This window comes from Penicillium pulvis (genome assembly GCF_028828015.1).
Source record: "Penicillium pulvis strain IBT 33274 chromosome Unknown scaffold_8_segment0_segment0, whole genome shotgun sequence".
Classification (NCBI taxonomy): Eukaryota; Fungi; Ascomycota; class Eurotiomycetes; order Eurotiales; family Aspergillaceae; genus Penicillium; species Penicillium pulvis.
In genome coordinates, this window is record NW_026643080.1 from 1,294,549 (window position 1) to 1,316,201 (window position 21,653).

The 21,653-nt window shown below is 48.5% G+C and overlaps 8 protein-coding genes across 8 annotated transcripts; 4 read left to right on the forward strand and 4 right to left on the reverse strand.

The window, feature by feature from the left end:
* Nucleotides 1-748: 748 nt before the first annotated feature.
* N7503_009892 (uncharacterized protein) lies at nucleotides 749-1,012 on the reverse strand (the record flags this gene model as incomplete). The annotated part of the gene is made up of 1 exon (XM_057069438.1): nucleotides 749-1,012. The coding sequence occupies one exon, from the start codon at nucleotides 1,010-1,012 to the stop codon at nucleotides 749-751; it is 264 nt and encodes an 87-aa protein (XP_056916049.1).
* A 1,190-nt stretch (nucleotides 1,013-2,202) lies between these two features.
* Nucleotides 2,203-4,128, forward strand: N7503_009893 (putative MFS multidrug transporter; the record flags this gene model as incomplete). Its single annotated transcript, XM_057069439.1, has 5 exons — nucleotides 2,203-3,242; nucleotides 3,300-3,424; nucleotides 3,481-3,593; nucleotides 3,645-3,774; nucleotides 3,830-4,128. 5 exons carry the CDS (start codon nucleotides 2,203-2,205, stop codon nucleotides 4,126-4,128), a joined length of 1,707 nt encoding a protein of 568 aa, XP_056916050.1.
* Nucleotides 4,129-5,380: 1,252 nt separating this feature from the next.
* Nucleotides 5,381-6,417, forward strand: N7503_009894 (uncharacterized protein; the record flags this gene model as incomplete). The annotated part of the gene is made up of 2 exons (XM_057069440.1): nucleotides 5,381-6,105; nucleotides 6,327-6,417. The coding sequence occupies 2 exons, from the start codon at nucleotides 5,381-5,383 to the stop codon at nucleotides 6,415-6,417; spliced, it is 816 nt and encodes a 271-aa protein (XP_056916051.1).
* Nucleotides 6,418-7,335: 918 nt separating this feature from the next.
* Nucleotides 7,336-9,112, forward strand: N7503_009895 (uncharacterized protein; the record flags this gene model as incomplete). The annotated part of the gene is made up of 6 exons (XM_057069441.1): nucleotides 7,336-7,534; nucleotides 7,589-7,633; nucleotides 7,695-8,032; nucleotides 8,083-8,142; nucleotides 8,205-8,459; nucleotides 8,516-9,112. 6 exons carry the CDS (start codon nucleotides 7,336-7,338, stop codon nucleotides 9,110-9,112), a joined length of 1,494 nt encoding a protein of 497 aa, XP_056916052.1.
* Nucleotides 9,113-10,082: 970 nt separating this feature from the next.
* Nucleotides 10,083-11,775, reverse strand: N7503_009896 (acyl-CoA synthetase; the record flags this gene model as incomplete). The annotated part of the gene is made up of 3 exons (XM_057069442.1): nucleotides 10,083-10,247; nucleotides 10,305-11,440; nucleotides 11,493-11,775. 3 exons carry the CDS (start codon nucleotides 11,773-11,775, stop codon nucleotides 10,083-10,085), a joined length of 1,584 nt encoding a protein of 527 aa, XP_056916053.1.
* Nucleotides 11,776-12,237: 462 nt separating this feature from the next.
* On the reverse strand, nucleotides 12,238-16,521 carry N7503_009897 (uncharacterized protein; the record flags this gene model as incomplete). Its single annotated transcript, XM_057069443.1, has 3 exons — nucleotides 12,238-13,755; nucleotides 13,802-16,141; nucleotides 16,192-16,521. The coding sequence occupies 3 exons, from the start codon at nucleotides 16,519-16,521 to the stop codon at nucleotides 12,238-12,240; spliced, it is 4,188 nt and encodes a 1,395-aa protein (XP_056916054.1).
* Nucleotides 16,522-17,361: 840 nt separating this feature from the next.
* N7503_009898 (sterol desaturase family protein) lies at nucleotides 17,362-18,405 on the reverse strand (the record flags this gene model as incomplete). The annotated part of the gene is made up of 1 exon (XM_057069444.1): nucleotides 17,362-18,405. The coding sequence occupies one exon, from the start codon at nucleotides 18,403-18,405 to the stop codon at nucleotides 17,362-17,364; it is 1,044 nt and encodes a 347-aa protein (XP_056916055.1).
* A 2,631-nt stretch (nucleotides 18,406-21,036) lies between these two features.
* On the forward strand, nucleotides 21,037-21,586 carry N7503_009899 (putative vacuolar transporter chaperon Vtc1; the record flags this gene model as incomplete). The annotated part of the gene is made up of 2 exons (XM_057069445.1): nucleotides 21,037-21,070; nucleotides 21,240-21,586. 2 exons carry the CDS (start codon nucleotides 21,037-21,039, stop codon nucleotides 21,584-21,586), a joined length of 381 nt encoding a protein of 126 aa, XP_056916056.1.
* Nucleotides 21,587-21,653: the final 67 nt, after the last annotated feature.

A 21,653-nucleotide genomic window follows, 5' to 3' on the forward strand; every position in this document is an offset into this window, starting at 1 on the left:
CTCTTCTCATCTTCATCTCACGATGCATTGATCGTCTTGATCACGGAGAGTGGTGTCGACAGTGATGGATCTATTCCTTTTGTCTAGTATGGACGGCAGCAGCGGTAAGACCAATATCTTAAGCGGGTCCTTCCTCTAGCTCATCCCGTTGTCTCTCAGGACCATCTCAAGTCTCTTCAACACTTCTCTCGACATCATTAATGATCAAAATTCAAATAGGAAATTTATCAAGCGACGTTAATTTCTAGAATTTAAAGATTTACCCCACACACTAATCTCTTCAGATCTATGCCCAGGCCGCTGGAAGTAGAATGTGGGGAAGCTTGATCAAGCGCCGGAAGATCTTCCAAATGACCCCTTCCTTAATAATTAAACTTAGGATTACATATTTAAATTAAATCTCAATTCGACCCGGCTCCTAACCGGCTCCGAAACAAGCTCTGGCGATAGCTTTAAGATTGGGCGCATGGCGTGATCTCCCCACCGGGTTACGCCGTCGGCTGTCGGCTGCAGACCCCAATGAACTTACTTCCCCGGAGAGATCGACAACCCGCCGGATCCACGCCGTTTCGGTTTTAGCTTGAATCTGTTTGGTTTGTTTTATTTGATTGATCAATCATACTGCTAGATGATGCCATTGGCTTCACCGCTGGAATATTAAATTGTGGCTGACACCCGGGGAACCTGGGAAGGTGTACACGTATATAGACGCGCGGATGGCGTAATCGGCGTGCCATCTGGGGAGAGCTCATAAGACGATGGGATACACCATCTTGCGTAGCCAAGTATGCGATTCGTCTCTGCATCCACTGCTTTTTGATGTCGTCAGGTCTCCCGTTTGGGCAGCAGGTTGCGCGGGAAGTGCAAGGCTATTTGTGAAACATGGTACTCGAGGGTCCAATGGCGCCAGGCCAGAACCCAGTTCGGATGGGCCCAGAAAGCGGTGGATGCAGCTGGCGGCTAGGGCTTTGCCATCGGTGACGCTGAATTGGGAGATTACAATGGGAGCCATGCTCGGCAAGGAATGTTAGGAACCCCAAAACTCGGGGTAGTCTGCGACGAAAACAGGGCGAAGTTTGTTGGAACCTAGGAGCCCGCGACTACAAGGATATATCAGACAAAGAGACGCGGAGTTCAAAATACATGGGATCCTCATTTACTGGAATCCGACGGCGGTCGGTCCGGTATTTGAGGCGTTTTATTTACTGTGAGCATATAGAGACTAGTCATTCCATAGTTACTTAGGCTTCAGCACAGATGAAAACTCTTCCTTGTTTTGACTGCGTTGGATCACAATTTCCCCTCATTCTTCTACATATAACCTTATCGAACTCTATCTCATGTCACCCGCCCATAATGTCTGAGAGGGGGCATGGGTCAATACTTATCCCGATCCAGTCGGACAATGATCGTGGCTATGGTAAAGCCCATACAGCTCCGTAGTATTGAGAGATATTCCCACATCATGGCCGAGTTGATCTCAACTCAGAGATTAAAGCTATCTCCTTTAGCTGGTAGAGAAGTCAAATAATCCTTAATCCCATGGCGTTGTTTTTTACGGGCTGCCCATGCTCTCATAAATCCGACGTTCCTCTAATTCTTTTTGGTAGGTCTAGGCTCTTCGAGTTGGTTTTTCGATGCTACACTATTCATTAGTCACAGGGTAGACAATAGGTATCAGCCCTCGGTTTACCATAGGTTCCCAAATACCGAAACCCGGGGGTACTAGCTTTTCTGGGGAAAAGTGCATGGGACGCCTCCAGAACAGTCTAGGTCGGGATCTCAGATCCGGTGAGTGGGATTACACTCGTTGAACTTCCGCAAACCTCCGGGGCACAGTTGCGTCCTGTAAAGCATCAATCCCCAGTTGCGGAGGGTAGATCCGTGACGATGTATCGGGTCATTGTCCCCGGATGTTTGCTCCACACGCGAAACAATCTGGTAAAGCTTATTCGAGCCACTGGTATATCACATTTGAGCCAATCGGAAGTTTCCCCATACTCCTACGGTCACACTGGAAAGCCAACATACTACCACATCTCAAACATGGAAGTATTCATGGCCAGGGTACTTAGAAGCGTTGATTACCTTCTCTTGTGGACTATGTACGGACTACCTTCTGGGGAGAATGACACCTCCGCCAACGAGTCATATCTTCGCATGCCACGCAATAACTTTCGCTCGTTCTAGCGTACCTTAGGAATGTCGAACGCATCATCATCCACAGTCACAGATGGGGATCCGGAAAAACAGGAGCAGCAAGACAGACGGGTCCGCTCCCCAGGTGGAACGCCCCAACGGAGCCACTACGAGGGAGGAGTGACTGGAACCGACGGATATACAGATGGCCATACGGAGAAAGATGAGGAGCTGAAGGAGTGGCAGTGCTACGACAAACTGGGATATTCATATCCATGGTACAAGAAATGGAGTATTATCTCTGTTGTTTTTGCTGTGCAATTATCCATGAACTGGAATGCCAGTTTCTACGCCAGCAGCATCAAGCTCTACTCCAAGCACTTCAAGATATCGGAGCAAGCTGCTCGTGTTGGACAGATGGACTTCCTCATCGCCTATGCCTTCGGATGCGAGTTCTGGGCCCCATTCAGTGAGGAATTTGGCCGATGGCCTATCATGCAACTGAGTCTATTTCTGGTCAATATTTGGCAGATACCTTGTGCACTAGCGCCCAACTTTGGAACAATTGTTGTTTGTCGTCTGCTTGGTGGTGTTTCCTCTGCAGGTGGCTCAGTGACACTGGGTATGGTGGCCGATATGTGGGAAGCAGAGGAGCAGCAATGGGCCGTCGCATATGTTGTGTTATCCTCGGTGACAGGCTCTGTCCTCGCGCCCATTGTGGGTGGTTTTGTCGCCACATACCTCGATTGGCATTGGAACTTCTGGCTGCAGCTGATTCTGGGAGGATTTGTGCAGATCATGCATATGTTTGTCCCCGAAACACGATGCAGCATTCTCATCACGAGGGAGGCGAGGAAGAGACGGGCGCAAGGCCAGATGGTTTACAGCGGTGACGAGCTGAAGAAGAGTCGTTTGACCTTACGATATATTCTCATGATCTGGGCCCGTCCTTTCATCATGTTTGTTCGTGAGCCGATTGTCTTGTGTCTGGCGCTTTTCAGCGGTTTCAGTGACGCCTTGATCTTCATCTTCTTGCAATCTTACACCCCGGTATACAAGCAATGGAATTTCAGTACCATTGACACTGGCTTGGCATTCATCCCGTGAGTGAGCTAGGTGGACGACGCAGAGATTCTGCTGCGCTAACAAATGGAATATAGGATTCTCATCGGTTACTTCATCGCGTATTTTTCCTTCTTGCCATGGATCTTCCATCACAACAATGTCCGCAGAAAAGACCCCGATGGTCTACAACCAGAGGCTCGTCTTTACTGGTTATTATGGGGTTCGTTTTCTTAATGATGGATTTTACACCTCAAGCAGTTCCACTGACAGCAAAAGTCGCACCTCTTTTGACAATTGGACTCTTCGGATTTGCATGGACTAGTCTGGGTCCACCGCATGTCCATTGGATTGCACCCATGATTTTCTCATGTCTCATTGCCATAGCCAATGTAAGTACCAGATATCCAACACAATGCGCTCTAATCTGACATTGATGCCAGTTCTCAATTTATATGGCTACAGTCGATTACATGATTGCTTCATATGGCCCATACGCCGCATCGGCAACTGGAGGCAATGGATTCGCTCGCGATTTCCTCGCTGGAGTAGCTGCCATTTACTCTTCACCAAGTGAGCACTACCATCAATGGCCTTTGTACCCCCGGAATTGATCTAACACGACTAGTGTATTCTAACATGGGTACCACCCATAAGCTTGAATGGCCTTCTACCCTTCTCGGATGCCTGGCCATTATATTCACTATTCCCATATACGTGTTTTACTGGTATGGACCAACTATTCGTGAGAAATGTCCTTTCGCACAGACTTTGGCTTCGGATAGGAAGAAGGCTGGGCGCAGAATTTCTCAATGTGGCTCTGGCGATCCGGACCCTGTGGAACGATATTTGTCGGGTAGTAATGATGATACTCGCAGTGAAAGTCGCCATGGAAGTCGCCATGAAAGTCGTGCTGACAGACAATAGACAGCAAAAAGATTGCATTCGTTACTTGGATTGCAAGCTAACTAACAGCAAGGGAAATTGAGATTCGAAGAAACCATGTAGTTCACATGGTGTGGTTTTGGTCTGCTGTGCTTTTAAATATCCATTCAATGGTCTCCCGCTTAAAAGAATTGATACACTTTTGCATTTGATTAACGACTTGGGGTCAGAAGCACTTACCTTGCAGCGGTCCGATCTGACAAATGACTTCATCTTTCAACTCTCCGTAAATCAAGTTTCCAAGAAGTGGCGTATGTCAATGGCGTCTACAGGGGAGGCCTTGGAACTAAATTCCGACGAACCAACAATCCGTACGCATCTGCCGTACCCCGCCACGTGCACTCCAGTTTTCACATCTTTCTTTCCTTCTTCTATTCACGGATCATTGCTAGGCTTGTGCGAAGTAAAGTCTCAAGGTGCTTCGGCTCTTGCAGCCACTTGCGCGTCGCCATACACTGTACATCCCGCTCCGCTCTTTCGCCGGACCATCCCTGGCGGTCTGGAATATAGTTATATCTGGTTGCCGGTTCTCACTCGGCTGGCCTTTAGTCTACAAAATCACTTGTCAAGGTGGGTGGGGTTGGAATTGCACATTTAGTGGTCCCTTCAGGATATTAGTAAGAAAGCCAGAGCGTGTGGCACTAGCCGATTTAGAAGCCTTTATAAAATACAGCCAGTCTGTTTGTGGGCAGATACAGAATTTCGAAGAACAACGGCTGTTAAGACCTTGCGGGTATGCACAGGTCTCGGGCAGTTGCATATGCTCTTAGCCAACGTGTATGCACATCACACCATCCAATCATATATAGCCAAATTGCTTAATGGAAGACTCATAAATATACGCATAATACAAAAAGGAAGTATCAGCAAACAGAAGAACATTGTCTGAGTTTGCTTTAGTGGATCTGCCCTATGAAATGCATTCCCTATCCCAGGATCAGTAACGAATGCGCCAAATTTGGAGGGGCTTACGATCTGAGGAAGTGAATATGAAGAATCCTGATAGTCTACTCTAAGTTCTCACCCAACTTTGTAAGGTTGTTGACCCTCTCCACAACTTTTAATATGGAACTTCGAACCACATCATTCACTGGTTCTTACCTTCGTCTATGACACACCACGACATAATCCACATTCTTCCAACCTTCGATCTTGAATTTTAATTCCAACTCACACCTAGCCAGTCTGATCTTCAAGAATTGGATTGGGAGCATACCCAATCTGAGGCCCAATCATGGCTTCAAGACGGGTACTTCGTTCACCGCAACCGCTCTTGCTCTATGGCAGCCCCTCTGTTCCAAACGCCCACGTCAAACTTCCAAGCGCGGGGCTTATGACCGATCACCCCAGCCCTTACCGACGTCTCCCGCTACCTTCATTGCCATTCGCAGGGCATGATAGAATCACGTCTATCTTCCCCCTGCGGAAGCATCCAGAACCCGACCTACCGAGCCTGGAAACTCCCGATACAACCCTCGTTCGCATCCCCAATCGTTCTCCTTCTCAAGCTGCCCCGGAGGAGTCAAGTCAAAGGAAAAAGAGTTCAAGATTGGATCTTTCTGTTTATGCATTGACAACTTCCTCTCGTTCTTACCTCACGCTTAAGGATGAACTTGTTCGCCCTCTGAACACCGACGATGCGGCTATCAAAGAGTCGTATGACGCCACAACGATTGCTCGCGACGTTTTGATTGCAGCAAACCAGCATCCAACTGAAAGGGGATTGAATCAGCACCTAGTCGTCCTGCAGAAGAACTTTCCAGCAGTGAACTTCTCTTCGGACCTGGAAACCTTTCGCTGGGATATTATTGACCCCGAGCCCATCATGCCCAACCCCTCAATTTCGAATATGACTACCAACGCTTGCCCTCATGGCTCGGAGACTTCAATGGAAGGACGCTCCAGCTCGAGACCGCTTCATTCTTCTGAGACCGAGTCAATTCGATCTACAAGCCCTGGGTCTTCTTCCCCATCCACCCCGTGTCCGGCTCAGCAGCCAGTGACGCGCACATCAAGCCACCCCAATCGAGTCACCAAGCCACCAAGTGGCCGGACCGTTCTAAACACCCTGAATATAAGCTCGCCACCTCGACGCTCCCCCTACTTTTCTCACACCCCTGAGCCACAACTGGTCATTTCCACTTCGCCAAATCACAAATTTGCGCCTGATCAAACACCAGTGCCACGGACACCAACCCATACAAACCGGGTCACGAAACCATCCAGTGGCCGACCAGCTTGCAAACCCTCAAAGCCAGTCTCTTCATCTAAGATCTCGCCAGATCCCACGTCTCTGAGACGAAGCCTGCACCATCCAGCAATTGTCGAAAAGACACGAAAAACAAAAAAACCAGTTGTGGAATCTCGCCACGCATTTCAATGCAGATGGGCCAACTGTCAGAAGATATTATCTGACCGAAATTCTCTTCGCTCACATATCATGAAGGAACATATTGTCAGTAGTCTAATTTGTGGATGGGACACATGTGATTGTAAGCTACCTCTGGCGGCTGTACCCTTATGGCATCATGTACTGGACGTTCATGTTCCAGAAATCAAAACCGGGTCAGGAAAAGGCCATAGTGTAGGTGGCTCAATCGATACTCATGCCTCTGATTCTCAAGACTTGTGATTTCTTTGAAAATCTGGTCAACCGATTGTCAATAGCATTACTTGATCCAAATTTGACATTGTTTGCAAGACCACCTTAGCATTCCACTGTTTCTCTCCAAAGGCTGATAATTAATCTTGCACAGCCATTAGTGCAAATAATAAACAACTTGGAAATAAAGAACAAATCTTCAGGGTTTATCCAACGAGAAGGCTATTACATCCCTTCCCCACATGGCAGTTGTGGTCCCTGACGCAAACTCTGGTCCCCACCCGAGCTCGTCATCACAACCCTAATATTGCTCATCGCCGCGCTTCGTTTTCACTCGTTGGCTCTGTATCATCGCGAGCCACAAAAGCCTTTCAGCTGACTCTCATTGGCTATTTTCAAACTGAGTTTCTCGGCCGGGAGTTGATATGATGCAACACCTGGAACAGTCCTTTCGTGTTGCCCATCGCGTGAAGCGCACCGTTGATGATGTGCTCTGGGATATTTTGAGGGCAATTTATTAGCAATGAAAGAATCTCATTCTCTACATTCGTGCTAATTGCCTACTATTTTTGGGTCTGATTATCCTCATGGCTTCTATCAGTGAAAAAAAGGAAGTCGACGCGGCTACCAGTCCTGAAGCGAAGCATGTTACTACTTCGCCGTCATCCAGTAGTGTTGCGGAGGCTGTCAGCATCAACGAAAAGTCTTTACTTCGCAAGTTAGATTATCGGCTGCTACCACCTTTGACACTACTATACTTGCTATCATTTCTAGATCGAAGCAATGGTTTGAAACCCAACATCGTCCAAGCTGCATACAGAGGCTGACTATGTCTTGTAGTTGGAAATGCGAAACTTGAAGGAATGACTACCGATATTAAAATGAGTATGTCTCAACAACTGGCAATCCGAGAAACTTGAATTTAACGCGATCAATGTCTACGCAGCTGGAGACCAATACCTCACCGGTCTTACCTTATACTTCGTCGGCTACGTCCTATTTGAGATCCCATGCAACATCATCCTTAAAAAGGCAACACCAAGAACCTGGCTTCCAACCCTAACTCTGATATGGGGAGTGGTCGCAACTTTACTGGGCGTGGTCCAGAATTACTCCGGGTACCTCGCCTCACGATTCTTCCTAGGTGTCGCAGAAAGTGGCCTGTTTCCCGGTGTGGTCTACTATATCTCGATGTGGTATAAGCGAAATGAGCAGCATTATCGAGTTAGTCTGTTTTTTAGCGCTGCGAGTCTTGCAGGTGCTTTTGGTGGTGTCCTTGCTTGGGTATGATCGAAGTACAATCCTGGTAGAGGCGGCGCTAATGCTATGACTAGGGAATCTCGCACATGGATGGCGTTGGGGGTTATAGTGGATGGCGATGGATATTTATTTTGGTAAATGGGTTCATACTGCACGTCTATACGGTCTCTTGGACTAACACGATCTCGACTCCCAGGAAGGACTGGTCACCGTGATCGCTTCTGTTATCGCTTACTTCTGGGTATACAACTACCCATCGACGGCGGAATTCTTATCACCCGAGGAGCGAGAATTCATTCAATTCCGTTTGAAGAATGATAATGATGCCACGCGGGATGAGAGCTTCACCTGGTCTGCAGTACTGGATGCGTTCAAGGATCCAAAGGTCTGGCTATACTGTCTAGGCTTCCATACCATGTCGCTGCCATTATACACATTGTCCCTTTTTCTGGTGAGTGCACTATGCTCTATTATATATTGATTGCCGACACTGACACGGGATTCCAGCCCACTATTATCAAGGAACTTGGATACTCAGCGGCTGAAGCACAACTCCTCTCCGTCCCTCCCTATGCCGTAGCCTTCGTGATGACGCTAAGTGTCGCCGTCGCGTCGGAGAAGCTTCGCGTCCGTGCGCCCTTTATCATGGGCACATCGGCCCTCGCCTGCATCGGCTATATTCTGCTGCTAACCGACCACAGAGCCGGCGTGTCCTATGTGGGTACGATCTTTGCTGCTGCGGGTATTTATCCATCGGTCGCTATCGTGCTGTCTTGGCCTGCGAACAATGTTTCTGGGCAGACGAAGCGGTGTATTGCCAATGCGCTACAGATCAGTGTTGGGAATATCGGTGCCGTGATTGGGACGCAGTTGTACCGCACTGAAGACAGTCCGCGATATTTCCTTGGACATGGCTTTGCACTAGGATATTTGGTTGCTAACATCTTTGTTGTTGGCATTTTGTGGTTGGTGCTGCGGCGGGAGAATGCTGGAAAGGTTCGGGAGATGGATGCTAAGGGGTTGAAGCCGTTTGGCGAGGATATTGGGGATGGAGAGGGTGAGTTCTTGGGTGACAAGGATCCTCGGTGGTTGTTTCAGACATAAGTGTGCGAGGCCTGCTACTTTTAAAATCTATTTGCAAATGTAAATTCAACTTTGATGATGTTCATTGAGCTGGATTGCTTCACTATATGAGACTATATTGACAGGTATGTATCTCCTACTTTAGACACATCCAGCCCCATAGAGGGAGCGGACGTAACACGAAGGAGCTCCAGAAAGATCTTTGTCGAACTGGAGGAGCTTACTATTGGCACAAATTTGACCTCGAATATCATTGGGCAATAGACGAACGAGACTTCGAAAGTGCCGAAGGGGGGAAATGGGAGTGTGGGACGATCTGGGATTCGATACGGTCCGCGTCCTGTTTGTTAGTATTGTTGATGGGAGGTATGCGATCACTCTCCAAAGCAAGCAGCCACGTATCTGCGCAGAACAACATGATATTCTGCAGAGACATGGCTAGGCCTTCGAGAGCGCCAGTGATGGCCTTGGTGCAGTTCGCTCCGGGGTTACGATGAACCCGACATCAATTTCCATAAAGTACCACGAATACAGAAGCCTCATTGAGGAGGTTGGAGTTCAAAATTTGACAAACAAGTCAAGTTTTGAAACCAGAGTTGTGTGCTCAAAAGCGAACCTGAACTCCTCGGGGGGAACGGTAAACCGATCCACGGCAGGGGCCAGGATTAGAACGAGCCTCAATTGCTCTGGGTCTCATGCTAAAATTTGCGAATGAAATGGGTGTTCCGTCCGCAAGGGTATGATGGAGACCGTGAATATGTTGAAGAAAGGAAAAACAGCTGTGCGCTTCCACGGGAAGAAAACTCAACGGAAAGCTGGCAATTATGTAAGCCACACGTGACATGTCAATCTAACTAACTACAGTAGTAGGTGATAGCATGACGTCACGTACAAAAAGCTGTAGAGATCTTCCAGTCAATATATGTATCCCTAGATCTAATTCTTCTATGTATATACGCTAAGCACACTTATTTCACTCATGAGTTGCCTCTCAAGCCTTATCAGGCCAATATTTCTGAATGAGGGTCTTCTTGTTGACCTTGCCCATGGCATTGCGCTCAATCCCATCAACAACCTTTAAGACTGTGGGCACCTTGTAAGGCGCCATCTCGGTCTTCAGAATAGCGCGCAGTTCTGGGAGCTCCAATGGTGTAGCCTAGATCACATTAGCGATATCCAATACAGACAATTTTTGGAAGATGTCAAAACCTACCCCTTCACGAAATTTGACAACGGCAGCCACCTGCTGACCCCATTCCTCATTCTTGAGTCCAACAACAGCCACTTCTTGAATCGACTCTAGCGCAAGCATCTTCCGCTCCACTTCCAACGCAGAGATCTTGTATCCACCAGACTTGATCAGGTCAACAGATGCACGACCTTGAATGAAGTATGCCCCAGTAGAATCCCGCTTAGCCACATCACCGGTCTTAAACCACCCATCGGCCGTGAACTCAGAAGCCGTTGCCTCTGGCTTCCGCCAATACTCACGGAAGACATTGCCGCCCTTAATCTCGATCATACCATCTTGGTCGATCTCTTCGATGACGCGTCCGGTCTCTTTCTCAGTCAAACGGACTTGAACTCCGGGGAGCGGCCACCCCACACTTCCATCAACTCGCCTATCTAATTCCAATCCACAGCTAATCGCCATACCGATTTCAGTCATACCAAATCGCTCGAGCAGTATCTGGCCGGTGATTTCGGCAAATTTAGTCTTGACGGGAGTGGGCAGGGCAGCCGACCCGCTAACAACGAGACGCAGAGCCTTTGCTCCCTCCCGTGCCGCTTCTTCACGGTCTGTTCCACGGATGTTCGCATCGAAGTAATCATTCAGACGAGAGTAGATGGTCGGTACAGCCATGAACATAGTCGATGAGCCACGATCCTGCCAGCGCTCCCAGATAACTTTCGGATCGAACTTGGGATGCATTTCCACAGTGGTGCCGCTCAGAAGACAGGCCGTCAAGCCATTGATAATGCCGTGGATGTGGTGGAGCGGGAGCACGTGGATAAGGTGATCGGATGGGCTATACTTCCATGCCTTAACGAGACAGCTCGCTTGGAACTCAATGATCTCGTGTGTGCTCACGCCTCCCTTGGGGTTGCCTGTTGTTCCAGAGGTATAGATCATAAGGGCGCGGCGATTAAGCGGGAATGCGGGAACGAATGTGGGCAAGGAGGGCGAGTCATTGCGGCTGAAAGGATCAAGGCCAAGGAATGGGATATCCGTGGTGCATCCCTCACGTAACGCTGGAGCCAATCTCTCGAAGGCAGGGTGGATGAGGATCAACGAAGGGTCCGAGTCGCCGATGGTATATAGGAGCTCCTTGGCGGGGTGGCTTGTGCCTGGCAGTTGTTAGCAATTGAACAATCGCGCGCGGAACGCGCAGTAACTTACAGAGAGGGACAGCAACTCCACCCGCAGCCCAGGTGGCCCATTGAGTAACAACATAGTCGTAGCCATTCGGTACAAGGAATGCAATGCGCCGTTCCTCCAAGTCACCCGTGGCCGTCAGCCCCAGCAACTCTAGGATCTGTTTGCGAAGTGCCGCCGCATCCTCGAGAAGTTGTGTGAAAGTAAATGACTCTTTTTTGGTGGCATCAATCACAGCGACTTTGCCGGCATCATTCTGCGCATGCTGTTGCGCTGCCAAGAAAAGAGGGAGCGAGGGGAGCGGCATCGCGTGGGGCGGGACTTAAGTGGGCGATTGGCAGTGGGCCTATATACAGTGACAAGAGCGTATTTCAATTGTTTGTGATCAAAGAATGGAGTGAGGAATTTTTTGTGACTGGAAATGAGATAGACCGAAAGCCGTAAAGATCAGAGGCCACGGGTGTGGTTCATCCCTGGCGCGATACAATTTATCCGGGAAGATGCGATTGCGGAGCGAGTGTGGGGATGTTGAAGGGGCTGGAGGGGCCACCACACTCCTCCAATTCCGAGGCTATAATTGCTGCCACATCTTATATTGGACGCCCGAGATTCACCGACTCCACGATTTGCGCTGGAAACGCAGTCTATTCTTAAATGTATTGTAGTTCTATGCACGTAAGCAAATATCTCAATAAAAACTAACATAAATTCTCATATTCCAAAGCCATTATGTACAATGCAGACTCCAGATCAGACGAGCTGGCTTGAATCACCTAGTCTTTTGACCCAAATTATACGTCTTGATAATATCCTTCTTCCAATCCTCAAGCAGGATATCTTCATCTCCCCATGGCACATGGTCCTTAGGCAAGTCCTTCAATCTCGACTCCTCCAAATCAGGCAGGAAGAAATGACTGTGGTTCTTGTGGCAAATATTGTTGAAGAACTCACCACTTTTGACCTTCTTGTAGCAGTCGGGAGTCAAGACCATGTTGATACAGTCCATACACCACCACATATTACCCGGCGAAATCCATGCAGCTCCGCACTTGCAGCTACAACGGAAGGAGAATTGGTCCCCTTCACCAATCTTCAACATCCAAAGAGCTGCGAGAGCATTCTTCTTGTCACCGAATGGAATAGCAGCATGCAAGATCTTGGTGTAGGCTAGGGTGTCATTGCTGTCATCTTCATCAGACAGCAGCTCAATGGCCATTTGCAGAGTGTTGTGTGCTAATTTGTAGGCAGTGGGTAGATCGTCTTGCTGCTTGAAGTACCTGGCGCCAAACAGACGGAGAGGAAGACGCATTTGATCCTCATTGACCTGTTCGGGCACGACCTTTTGCATCATCCCCAGGGTTTCGATTGCCTTCTCGGCTCTTCCGGCGTTCTTGGCCTCAATCGCTTTGTCGAGATAGATCCGTCCTAATCTGTATCCGATGAGGAAGAAGGCCACTGTGGGGTTCAAGGTCGTATTTGGAATGTCCTCCATTGCAGCTATTTCCAGCAATTCTGTAACCTTCTCCAGTGGGAGCTCGGGAAGTACAGCGAGGGCACCTGCGTAGGACTCACGAAGATAGAATGCAGCATTGTGATCTCTGTTCTTCGTAGCCATGGCAATTGCCTTGGGGTAAATATGATCAAAGATGTAGTACTTCTTTGTGTTGATTGCGACAAGCAGAACGATCACATGGAGTCTCTCCTCGTCAGCCAGGCTAAGCGCCATTGGGGCAAGTTGAGACTGGGAGTGCATCTGTTCAAAGAAACCAATAATACCCTCCCATCTTTCCGTGTCATGGTATCGTGCAAGAATCGCCTTAAAGAAGTTGGTGTTGGTAGGGTCGTGCTGAAGACACTGAGAATATCTCTTGCCGGATTTTTCTGACCTATCTGTGCTCCAATACCGATTTCCAAGAATAAAGGCCATTTCGGCATATGATTTCTCATTTGCGGCCATCCAGGCAGAGTCATTCTCATAGCGTTCCATAAGCTGCTTTAAAATCTCAATCGATTCTGTGTGTGACTGGACAACCTTGGCCAGAAGTAGCAAGGGTCGCCAGGGCGCTTTGTCACCTTTGGGAGCGTCCTTCAGCGCATTGCGGCATCTTTCTTCAGCCTTTGAAAATTGGGAGAAGCCGTCATAGACATAACCCATTTGGGTTTCCCATAGTGCGTCCGGGTTCGAGACGAGGGTCTCCGATCTTATCAGGCCCTCGACTTCGGAAAGGCGGGGTGTGGATGCACGATGCTTGAAATCAGCTTCGCTTAACGCCCCCGTCTGAGTAAACTAGCATTAGTATAAGCGATCCAGAGGGTGAGAGAGGTAAACTTACCTTCACAAAGTAATCATCTAGGCAATAGAATGCCATCGTCGCAACCTGGGCAGGTGACTCCTCTTTGAGACACAACTCTGCCATCCGACGGGCACAAGGCAAAATAATCGTGTTAAATCGGTGACTTTCCGTAGTCCCAAACAAATTGGCAAGCCACTTCTTCCCTTCTTCGTTGACATTGGCGACGATTCTTTCTCTGCTCAGCCAATCGCAAATCTTAGCCATCTGGCTCTTTTCAAGGAGCCAGGATGGGAAGGTTGGGACAGTCTTGGTGGCCCAGAGAAGATTATCAATTGAGTCTCGATCACGGAAGAGATTGACCAAGTCAGGTCCAATTTGACCCTTTAGCTCAGGATCAATCTCTGCCAAGTCCACTTGGGAAATATGGTAAACAAGCTGACGAGAGGCATACCCGCGCAGCGGCCTCAGTTTCTCGCCTGCCTTGTTAGCCAGAGCATGAAGGCAAACCTTGGCAAGCTGAAAGTGAGCATGGTTCTCGTCCTCGCGATAGATTTGTTGCTGCCGAGCGCTCAATTTTTCCCTGAAATGCTGCTCCATTTCGAGTTTCTCCGCTAGTCCCGGGGGGCAGACGGATTTTAGGAAGTGCCGAAGAATCTCAACCTCGCCTTCGTTAACGGCTGGGTTTTTCCTTTGGCGCTCTTTGGCTGCTGCGGCTCGCTCTGGAATGGCGTCCAGAATCTTCTCTGATCGGAATGCGACATAGCCATCGTTATCAATCTCAAATAGGAGGAACTTCTTCTTGAGTCGTTCGCCTAGAGGAGTAAGGGACACTGCGTCGTTTTTAAAGCGCAGCACTGCTGACATTATATCAGCTGTCACTCGCTCCTGTGCAAAGCTAACCCAAAGGATAATTTTGTTCATTTCTTCAATCTCTTTGGCTGAGAGGGTCTCATTGAGCCTGCGTACATCATCAACAATGTGATCCTCGAGACTTCTGCCTGCGCCATCAAGGGCATTGTAGATGTCTTTGTCGTAGTCCAAGGAGCTAATTTTGGTTAAAGTCTTATCCATCATGTAATAATTTCCCTTGGTTGCTTTGTAGAGCCTGTCTTGAATATCGCATCGGAGTTCTGCGATACCATCTTGCCTTGTGTCAGATAGCGAATCAATCCTGTCCATTCGAGCGTCGATATATTTCATGGCATCATCTGCGTTCCGTTTTTGAATTTGAATAACAGGGCATGTAAATTGGTCTCGCTCAAGTCGGTCGATAGTGTCCTGTGTGGTGGTGAACAACACACGAACTGCGCGCCGCTTACAACGAGTAGCCTGTTGGAGGAACTTAACTACAGCCGGGTGAATATGTCCCTTTTTGTCACCGAGCTTGTTGATGACAATAAAGAAGGTCACATCAACATTTTCCAGCTCATCGTGGTTCTCAAGAAGCAATCGGGGCATCAACCTAGTAGGATCAATGGTACCAGCCTTCCGACATGTACCAGCAGCCGACTGCATATACGACGCGTCGCCGTCAGCGAACTGCCAAATGATCGACTTTCCAAGAACAGCAATTCCCGCATTGGCCTTCCTTTCATCAAGGAAGTAGAATCCCACAAGACGTCTAGAGGTTTCCACTTGTGCGGTGACCTGCGTACGTAGATGGTTGATGACAGTTGAAGCCAGATAACTTTTTCCCGCGGCTTCAGGACCGACAAGTGCAAGAACGGGAGTATCAGTCATTGGGCTCATCCAAGTTTGGAAAGATTTGTCGGAGAGGAGCCATTGACCCGTTCCTTCCACATTGTTCTGGCGAATATTCTGGTACGTCGTTCCCCAGGTTGCGATGGGTGCTTGTGCATTGCTATCCCATGTGTCTGGCGTGTTATCAAAATTCAAGGTCTTCAAGATCTGACTTCTATCATTCAGAGCCTTCTTCTGCTCTGACCTTTCCATTCGATCCTCGGACAAAAGGCCCATTGTGTTTTTCGAATACTCGGCAGCCTTTGATGCCTTCTCGTATGTCTGGGCCAACACAAGCAATTGTTCTTTATCTGTGAGACTGTCCATTTCACCGATCAAGCCTTTAAAGTCATCTTGAGAGAAGAACGCAATCTTCATAAAAGTTTTGAACTTGAAACGACCGGAATGCCGAATCTTCATTGCGTGGTCGCAGACACTAACAAAAAGCTGTAGCACTTGGCAGGCGACTTCGGTCAATGTCGCGTTCATCTTCCCAGCGACATAATGATGCAGTCGATCCAGGAACTCGCCGCATCTTCCGAATAGTGAGCTAAGTTCACCGAAGACTTCTTGATAGCCTTGCCAGGCGCTGATAACGAAGTTCAGAGCATTGTAGCATTGTCCGGCTGGGGCAAAGACCTTTTATGGATTAGCATACTCATCATATATTGGTACTGATGGAATCCTACCTGGGACGCAGCATCTGCGATCATACCGCCAACCTTGGAGACAGCAGTGAGGGTATTGTTGAAGGCTTCTTTGACACCTGGCGAGATATATGATTTCTTCCTAGGATTCTGGATGGCGTCCAAATTTGCCATTACATCGCTAGGTTGTAGATTAGGATCGTAATCCTTGCCATGAGACATCTTCGCAAGCTCTTGAACCCGATTTTCCATCTCCTTCCATGCTTTCGCAAGCTCTGCATTAGCCGCGGCGTCTGTTCCAGCAGGGACTTCCCTCACTGTCTCGGCCTTTGCTGCCCCATTAGGGGCTATGGTTGTTGTTACAGTAGCCATTAATGCTTGAAAATGGAACAAGTGAGCATTGAAAAGGAGCTCAAGGTCCTGGGGTAGATCTAGCAGGAATGGGCGGGTTAAGTAGAGAACCGATCAGCTGTCTAGCTGAAAAAGGGACAACCATGACGTAGAAGGTGTTGTCTTGGCGCAAACATTGTTTATTTCTTCTTGATCGGCATCTGTAGGAGGTCCAATCCAATCCGTCATATTGCCTTTCAGTGGATCGTGTGCCGATGGATCGGCACGGTGAAGGTCATAGCACCGGTTCGAGAGAACCCCCGCAAGGAGAGAGATGATCAAAACAGTGGAGAAAGACTACCGGATAATCGCATTCCTGTCCGTCATATTAGGAGTTACACGCAAATTCGCCGCGAAATGCATGAGATATCGATAGGTGTTGATACTGAACTTGTGTTCATGATGTTTTGCCCCACCGACAACAGATCTCCACGAACACGCGAAATTGGGTCATTCGACCCCACCGAACGGTTCGTGTGAGTTTGAAGCCAGACTATTGGTTTGTGTCCGCAAATAATGTATCCACTTTTGAACCTACAGTAGACGCTGAGACACATCTAAGAACCTAGATTAGTGGCGTGAAGAGATGCTTCTTTTTACCTTCTAGACACTTCGTCTAAACATTCAAGAATAACCTGGAATTGATGGGCAACTTTTGTGAATTAGCAATTCGGGCATATGTATGGAACTTTGAGCGAGTCGAAAAAATGTCAAGGTATTATGAATCGTGAATCTTCTATGCCATCTGCTTTTCATGTTCAGTGTATCTTCATAATTACCCGGAAGCCGAAAAACAATAACACCCCAAGACAATCATACCCGCTAAAAGATAGGCATGACCGCTCGATTCTCATAGTCAACATTGGAATCCACACTCTCTATCCGATCTCCACAGGTTCCAAAAATTCGGTCCCAAACACGAGTCTGCTTGCCGTAGTTATGACTCTTCCTCCACCCCTTGCGGTGATGAAGGTCATGGTCCTCAATAACCAATTCCATTTCAAATATTCTCATCAACCAAGACATAGGGTTCGGTGCACATGCATGTAGACGAAGACCGCTGTGTCCGGCAATCTCTGCAAATAAGACATAGAGTTGAGAGATATGCCACTCGTAAAATCCCATTGGCAACCCCATGAATTTCATCGTATAAAAGGCCATTACCGGAATACCGACGATATCAAAAAACTCTTGTACTGAGTCCGCGTAGATTGTAAGTAACGGATTAGGGTGCTTGGAAAGGTGGTGTGTACGGTGGTACTTCCAAAGATCGTCCACGTCATGCATCAGTCGGTGGTACCAGTAGAACCAGAAGTCCACAACGACACTATAAAGGCTGACCTCGATAAGTACCCATGTCCAGTTCAGAGATATGGGAGCTTGGGTCTTGTTATAGGTCAGGTAGACGGAGAACAACGGCCGTAAAAGCCCCGCGAGAACGACTGATAGAAGTGCTTTCCCTACTCCTGCGTCGGGGACTCCATCCCGTTCATGTTTATCTCCATCCAAGAATCCATGTTTATGACCGAGTTCGCGGAGGGAGCGCACTTCACTCCATGTGAAGAGGCGTGCTGCTTGATAGTAGTAGACGAAAGCGACGACTGGGTAGAATTGGCATCCTGTGAGGGATACAAACAGCTGGTGGACGATAAGGGGGAGGCAAGCGTAGTATAGGATCCAGCGGTGCATCTGCCAATCTGGTAGGTATGGCAGCTTATCCGTCTTCGCATGGACAGGAACCTCCCGGTCAAGGTCCACATGGTAGAGGTTGACTCGTTCGAGCAACTTGTGTGGGAAGGACCACTGGCTTTTTTCTTGGCGCCAAGTTGACTTCATGGAGTCTCTAGGGTTGATGGTAACGCCCATGGTGATTGCTGATTGTTGATTGTGAGAGTCTACTAGCGGGGGCTGAATGGGGGCCATGCGCCTAGATATTACTTTCATGGCCTATTGTTCCTCATGTTCTCAGGATCGCGGTCAGACAGAGGTTCTTGATGAAGTTTTGCTTTTTTTCAGGTCCCACCATATTCACCTGATATTGAGTGCAGTCATTGGTCTGATTTATGGCCAACGAGCTCTGATTGGATACTCGCACTGTTTACCCATTGAGGAATAAGCATAGCAGATTTCACTCGACAAAATCAACGTATCTGAGGCCACAATGTTCACGCCTAATTTATGGATCAGTTCGATAAGCGTTTGGAGTCGTCTAAGTGCAAGTTCCGTCAATGTCTGTCTACTGTATATGGTAATTCACATGGACAGGATTCCTGGTCATGGGCTGGTGAAATGAGACGCCTATATTTGCCAAATACGCTTCTTGTTCGGGCATCCTCCTTTTGACAAGCATCAAAGTTGACGCCGGGTGCCTCTGCATCAGCAGTCTGTACTGGACTATTGCTTCTAGAGTAAACACTTTATATACTTTAAGGTTTGTGACATAAGACCCACTAGTTAAGCGTTTGTTGAAGGCAATTTTCAGGGTAATTAAGCTTCCTGTTCTCGGCGACCTGTTCTCGGCGACAAAATTCCCCCAAGGTCCCCAGGAATTACGGTCGGAAATTTTGTAGGAAACTCAATTGGAAAGGCGAAATTGAGATCCTCTGTCTTAAGAGGTTCAAACTTGATGGACTCCGCACGTGTCCCTGGCAGCGCCTTTGGCGGTGGTTCCGTTCAAGGTTCCATGGTTGTCGTTCGTATTTCAGATGCTAAGCAACTCAGGGTTCTTGAAGTTCTCTTTTTCCGCTTTTAGCTTGTTGGAATTTTACCTGATTGTCGTCCTAGTCATTCCCACCCTAGAATTGTTCCAGCTATTCTCACTCTGCAAAGTGGGTGACTTGCTTGTTGTTGTTGCCATTAACGTCCGGGTCGGGAAGGCGAAGCCTTAACTCCAGAGATCTCCCTTGGGAAACAGGGACGTGCTAAGGAATTATATGTGTGACCTGCCATGAGATCTCAGAACTGAATTATGTGCTTCCGTCACTCGAAGCACCTACTCTGGCCTCAAAATCTTGAGATTCATGGTCGGTTGAATTTCTTCACGGAGACCGTGGGGGCCGCGGATAAGCGAACGGAATGAAGAGAGAACTTTGAAGGGTAGGCTACGTGGGGGTGGACTATTAATCTTAGTGATGTCTCGGCTCGAGGACAGCCTTGCCACCAGTATAAACAGAGGGAGAGCATCTAGATGTTAAAAAGGCCCTATTGAGCGGTAAGGGATGTTCAGGTGGCTAAGATGGACAACCCCATCCGGCAGAGCCCATGAACATAGACGCACACTCCTGCCTATTATGGACTGGTCAACGCCTCGCATCTGCAGCTCCAATGCACTAGACCCATCGAAGAAAAAAAAAAATCGAAGCTATATAAAGCGCACGTGCTCAGTTGCCCAAAATGATAGGGCAAATTTTAAAGCTGCTGGACTGCATGTTCCGTCGTTCCGAACTCCTCGATTAATTTGACGACGATGCCGAGTCATGCAAGACGGGACTCGCCTATGTTTAACCAATCCCGGAAAAGATGCCCACTCCGAAAACACGGGGCCGACAATTTCCGCGAGATATGGCGGGTCAACCAGGCGCGACAACCCGAGCGGGGTGGTTGACAGAGGACCCAGATCCCGCCGTGGGTTCCCAACCGTAAGGGTTTTATCTCCAATGCTGGGATCAGCGGTGCTTCTATTCTCAGGTTGTCTTCCAAACAAACTGAAGGGGGAAATGCATTGTATAGAATTCGAGAAGCGATCGGATGATCGCCACGCCGCTAAGTGCCGGAAAATTCTGCTGCAGGGCGCACTGCATAATTCGGTGACTCGTAAGAGCCCGCAATTTAGCCGGGTTGTATGCTATTGGATGAATTCTGTTTGAGTCTAAATGGGTAGCGGATACCTCCGTACACAGGTGGGTTCTAGGTCCCATGGCCCATTGTGTCCCCAATACGGTATACGGTAATACGTGGGCGATTGCCGTTTCTCGGTGGATGTTCAACCGATAAGATCAATCGTGATAGAACAATTGGGAATTCTGGAGGGTATTGGTGTTCCTGGATAGGGGAAGATGATTTTTTCTTCTGAAGTTCCAGGGTTTAGATGGATAGATCCATGGATATTTAGTATCGATCGTAGGAAAGGCACTGGTTTCACACCAAATGATTTTTTCGTGCTAAAGATGACTGGGATTTGACGAGCCAAGCGATATCAGCACTGGACGCACGTGCAGACGCAGCGGCGGAGCTACACTGCCACTAGGCCCAAACCGGTAAGGCGGGCTCTGTCGGTCGCGACTTCTCTCGTCATGCAGCGGGGATTGGTTCACTGCTACTCGTCTTTTAACAGCTCTGATTCTCCCTTCATTCTTCTCTCGTCGAATTTCTTCTAAACACACATTCTCTCTTCAAGCTTCAGAGAAGTAAACGAATCTCATTCAGCTTGCTGCTGCTGGAATTCCACCCTTTCCGCCCTGTACGACCTCACAATCTCGCCACTGCATTCTTCGAGTCATGTCTAGCCAACCTCTTCTCCAAACCGCCCCGGGTGAGTAACACTACTTCTTTCCGCTGCAGCTTTTCCCTTGGGATGCCGACAGGTGAATTGGCTCGCTTGGAAATATCAAGCTCCAAGCTCCGTTGGCATCCCTGAGGTGTCAATTCGCCAGCTCTCTGCAAACCTCGCAAATGCAACATAGCCAACTAACAGTATCCAGGCAAGCGGATCGCCCTCCCTACTCGTGTTGAGCCCAAGGTTTTCTTCGCCAACGAGCGCACATTCCTCTCATGGCTGAACTTCACCGTTATTCTGGGCGGTCTGGCCGTCGGTTTGCTGAACTTCGGTGATCGCATCGGCCGCATCTCCGCAGCCCTCTTCACTATCATTGCAATGGCCGCCATGATTTATGCAGTCGTCACATTTCACTGGCGCGCTCAAAGTATCCGTCGCCGTGGACAAAGCGGTTTCGATGACCGCTTTGGTCCCACCATTTTGGCTATCGCTCTCTTGGCCGCTGTCGTGGTCAACTTCATCCTGCGCATGCAGGACAACGAATTGAACTGATTGCGTTCTCTCATTGCGATGAAAATATTTTAAAGAGTTGATCACTACTTGCACCTATCATCATCAT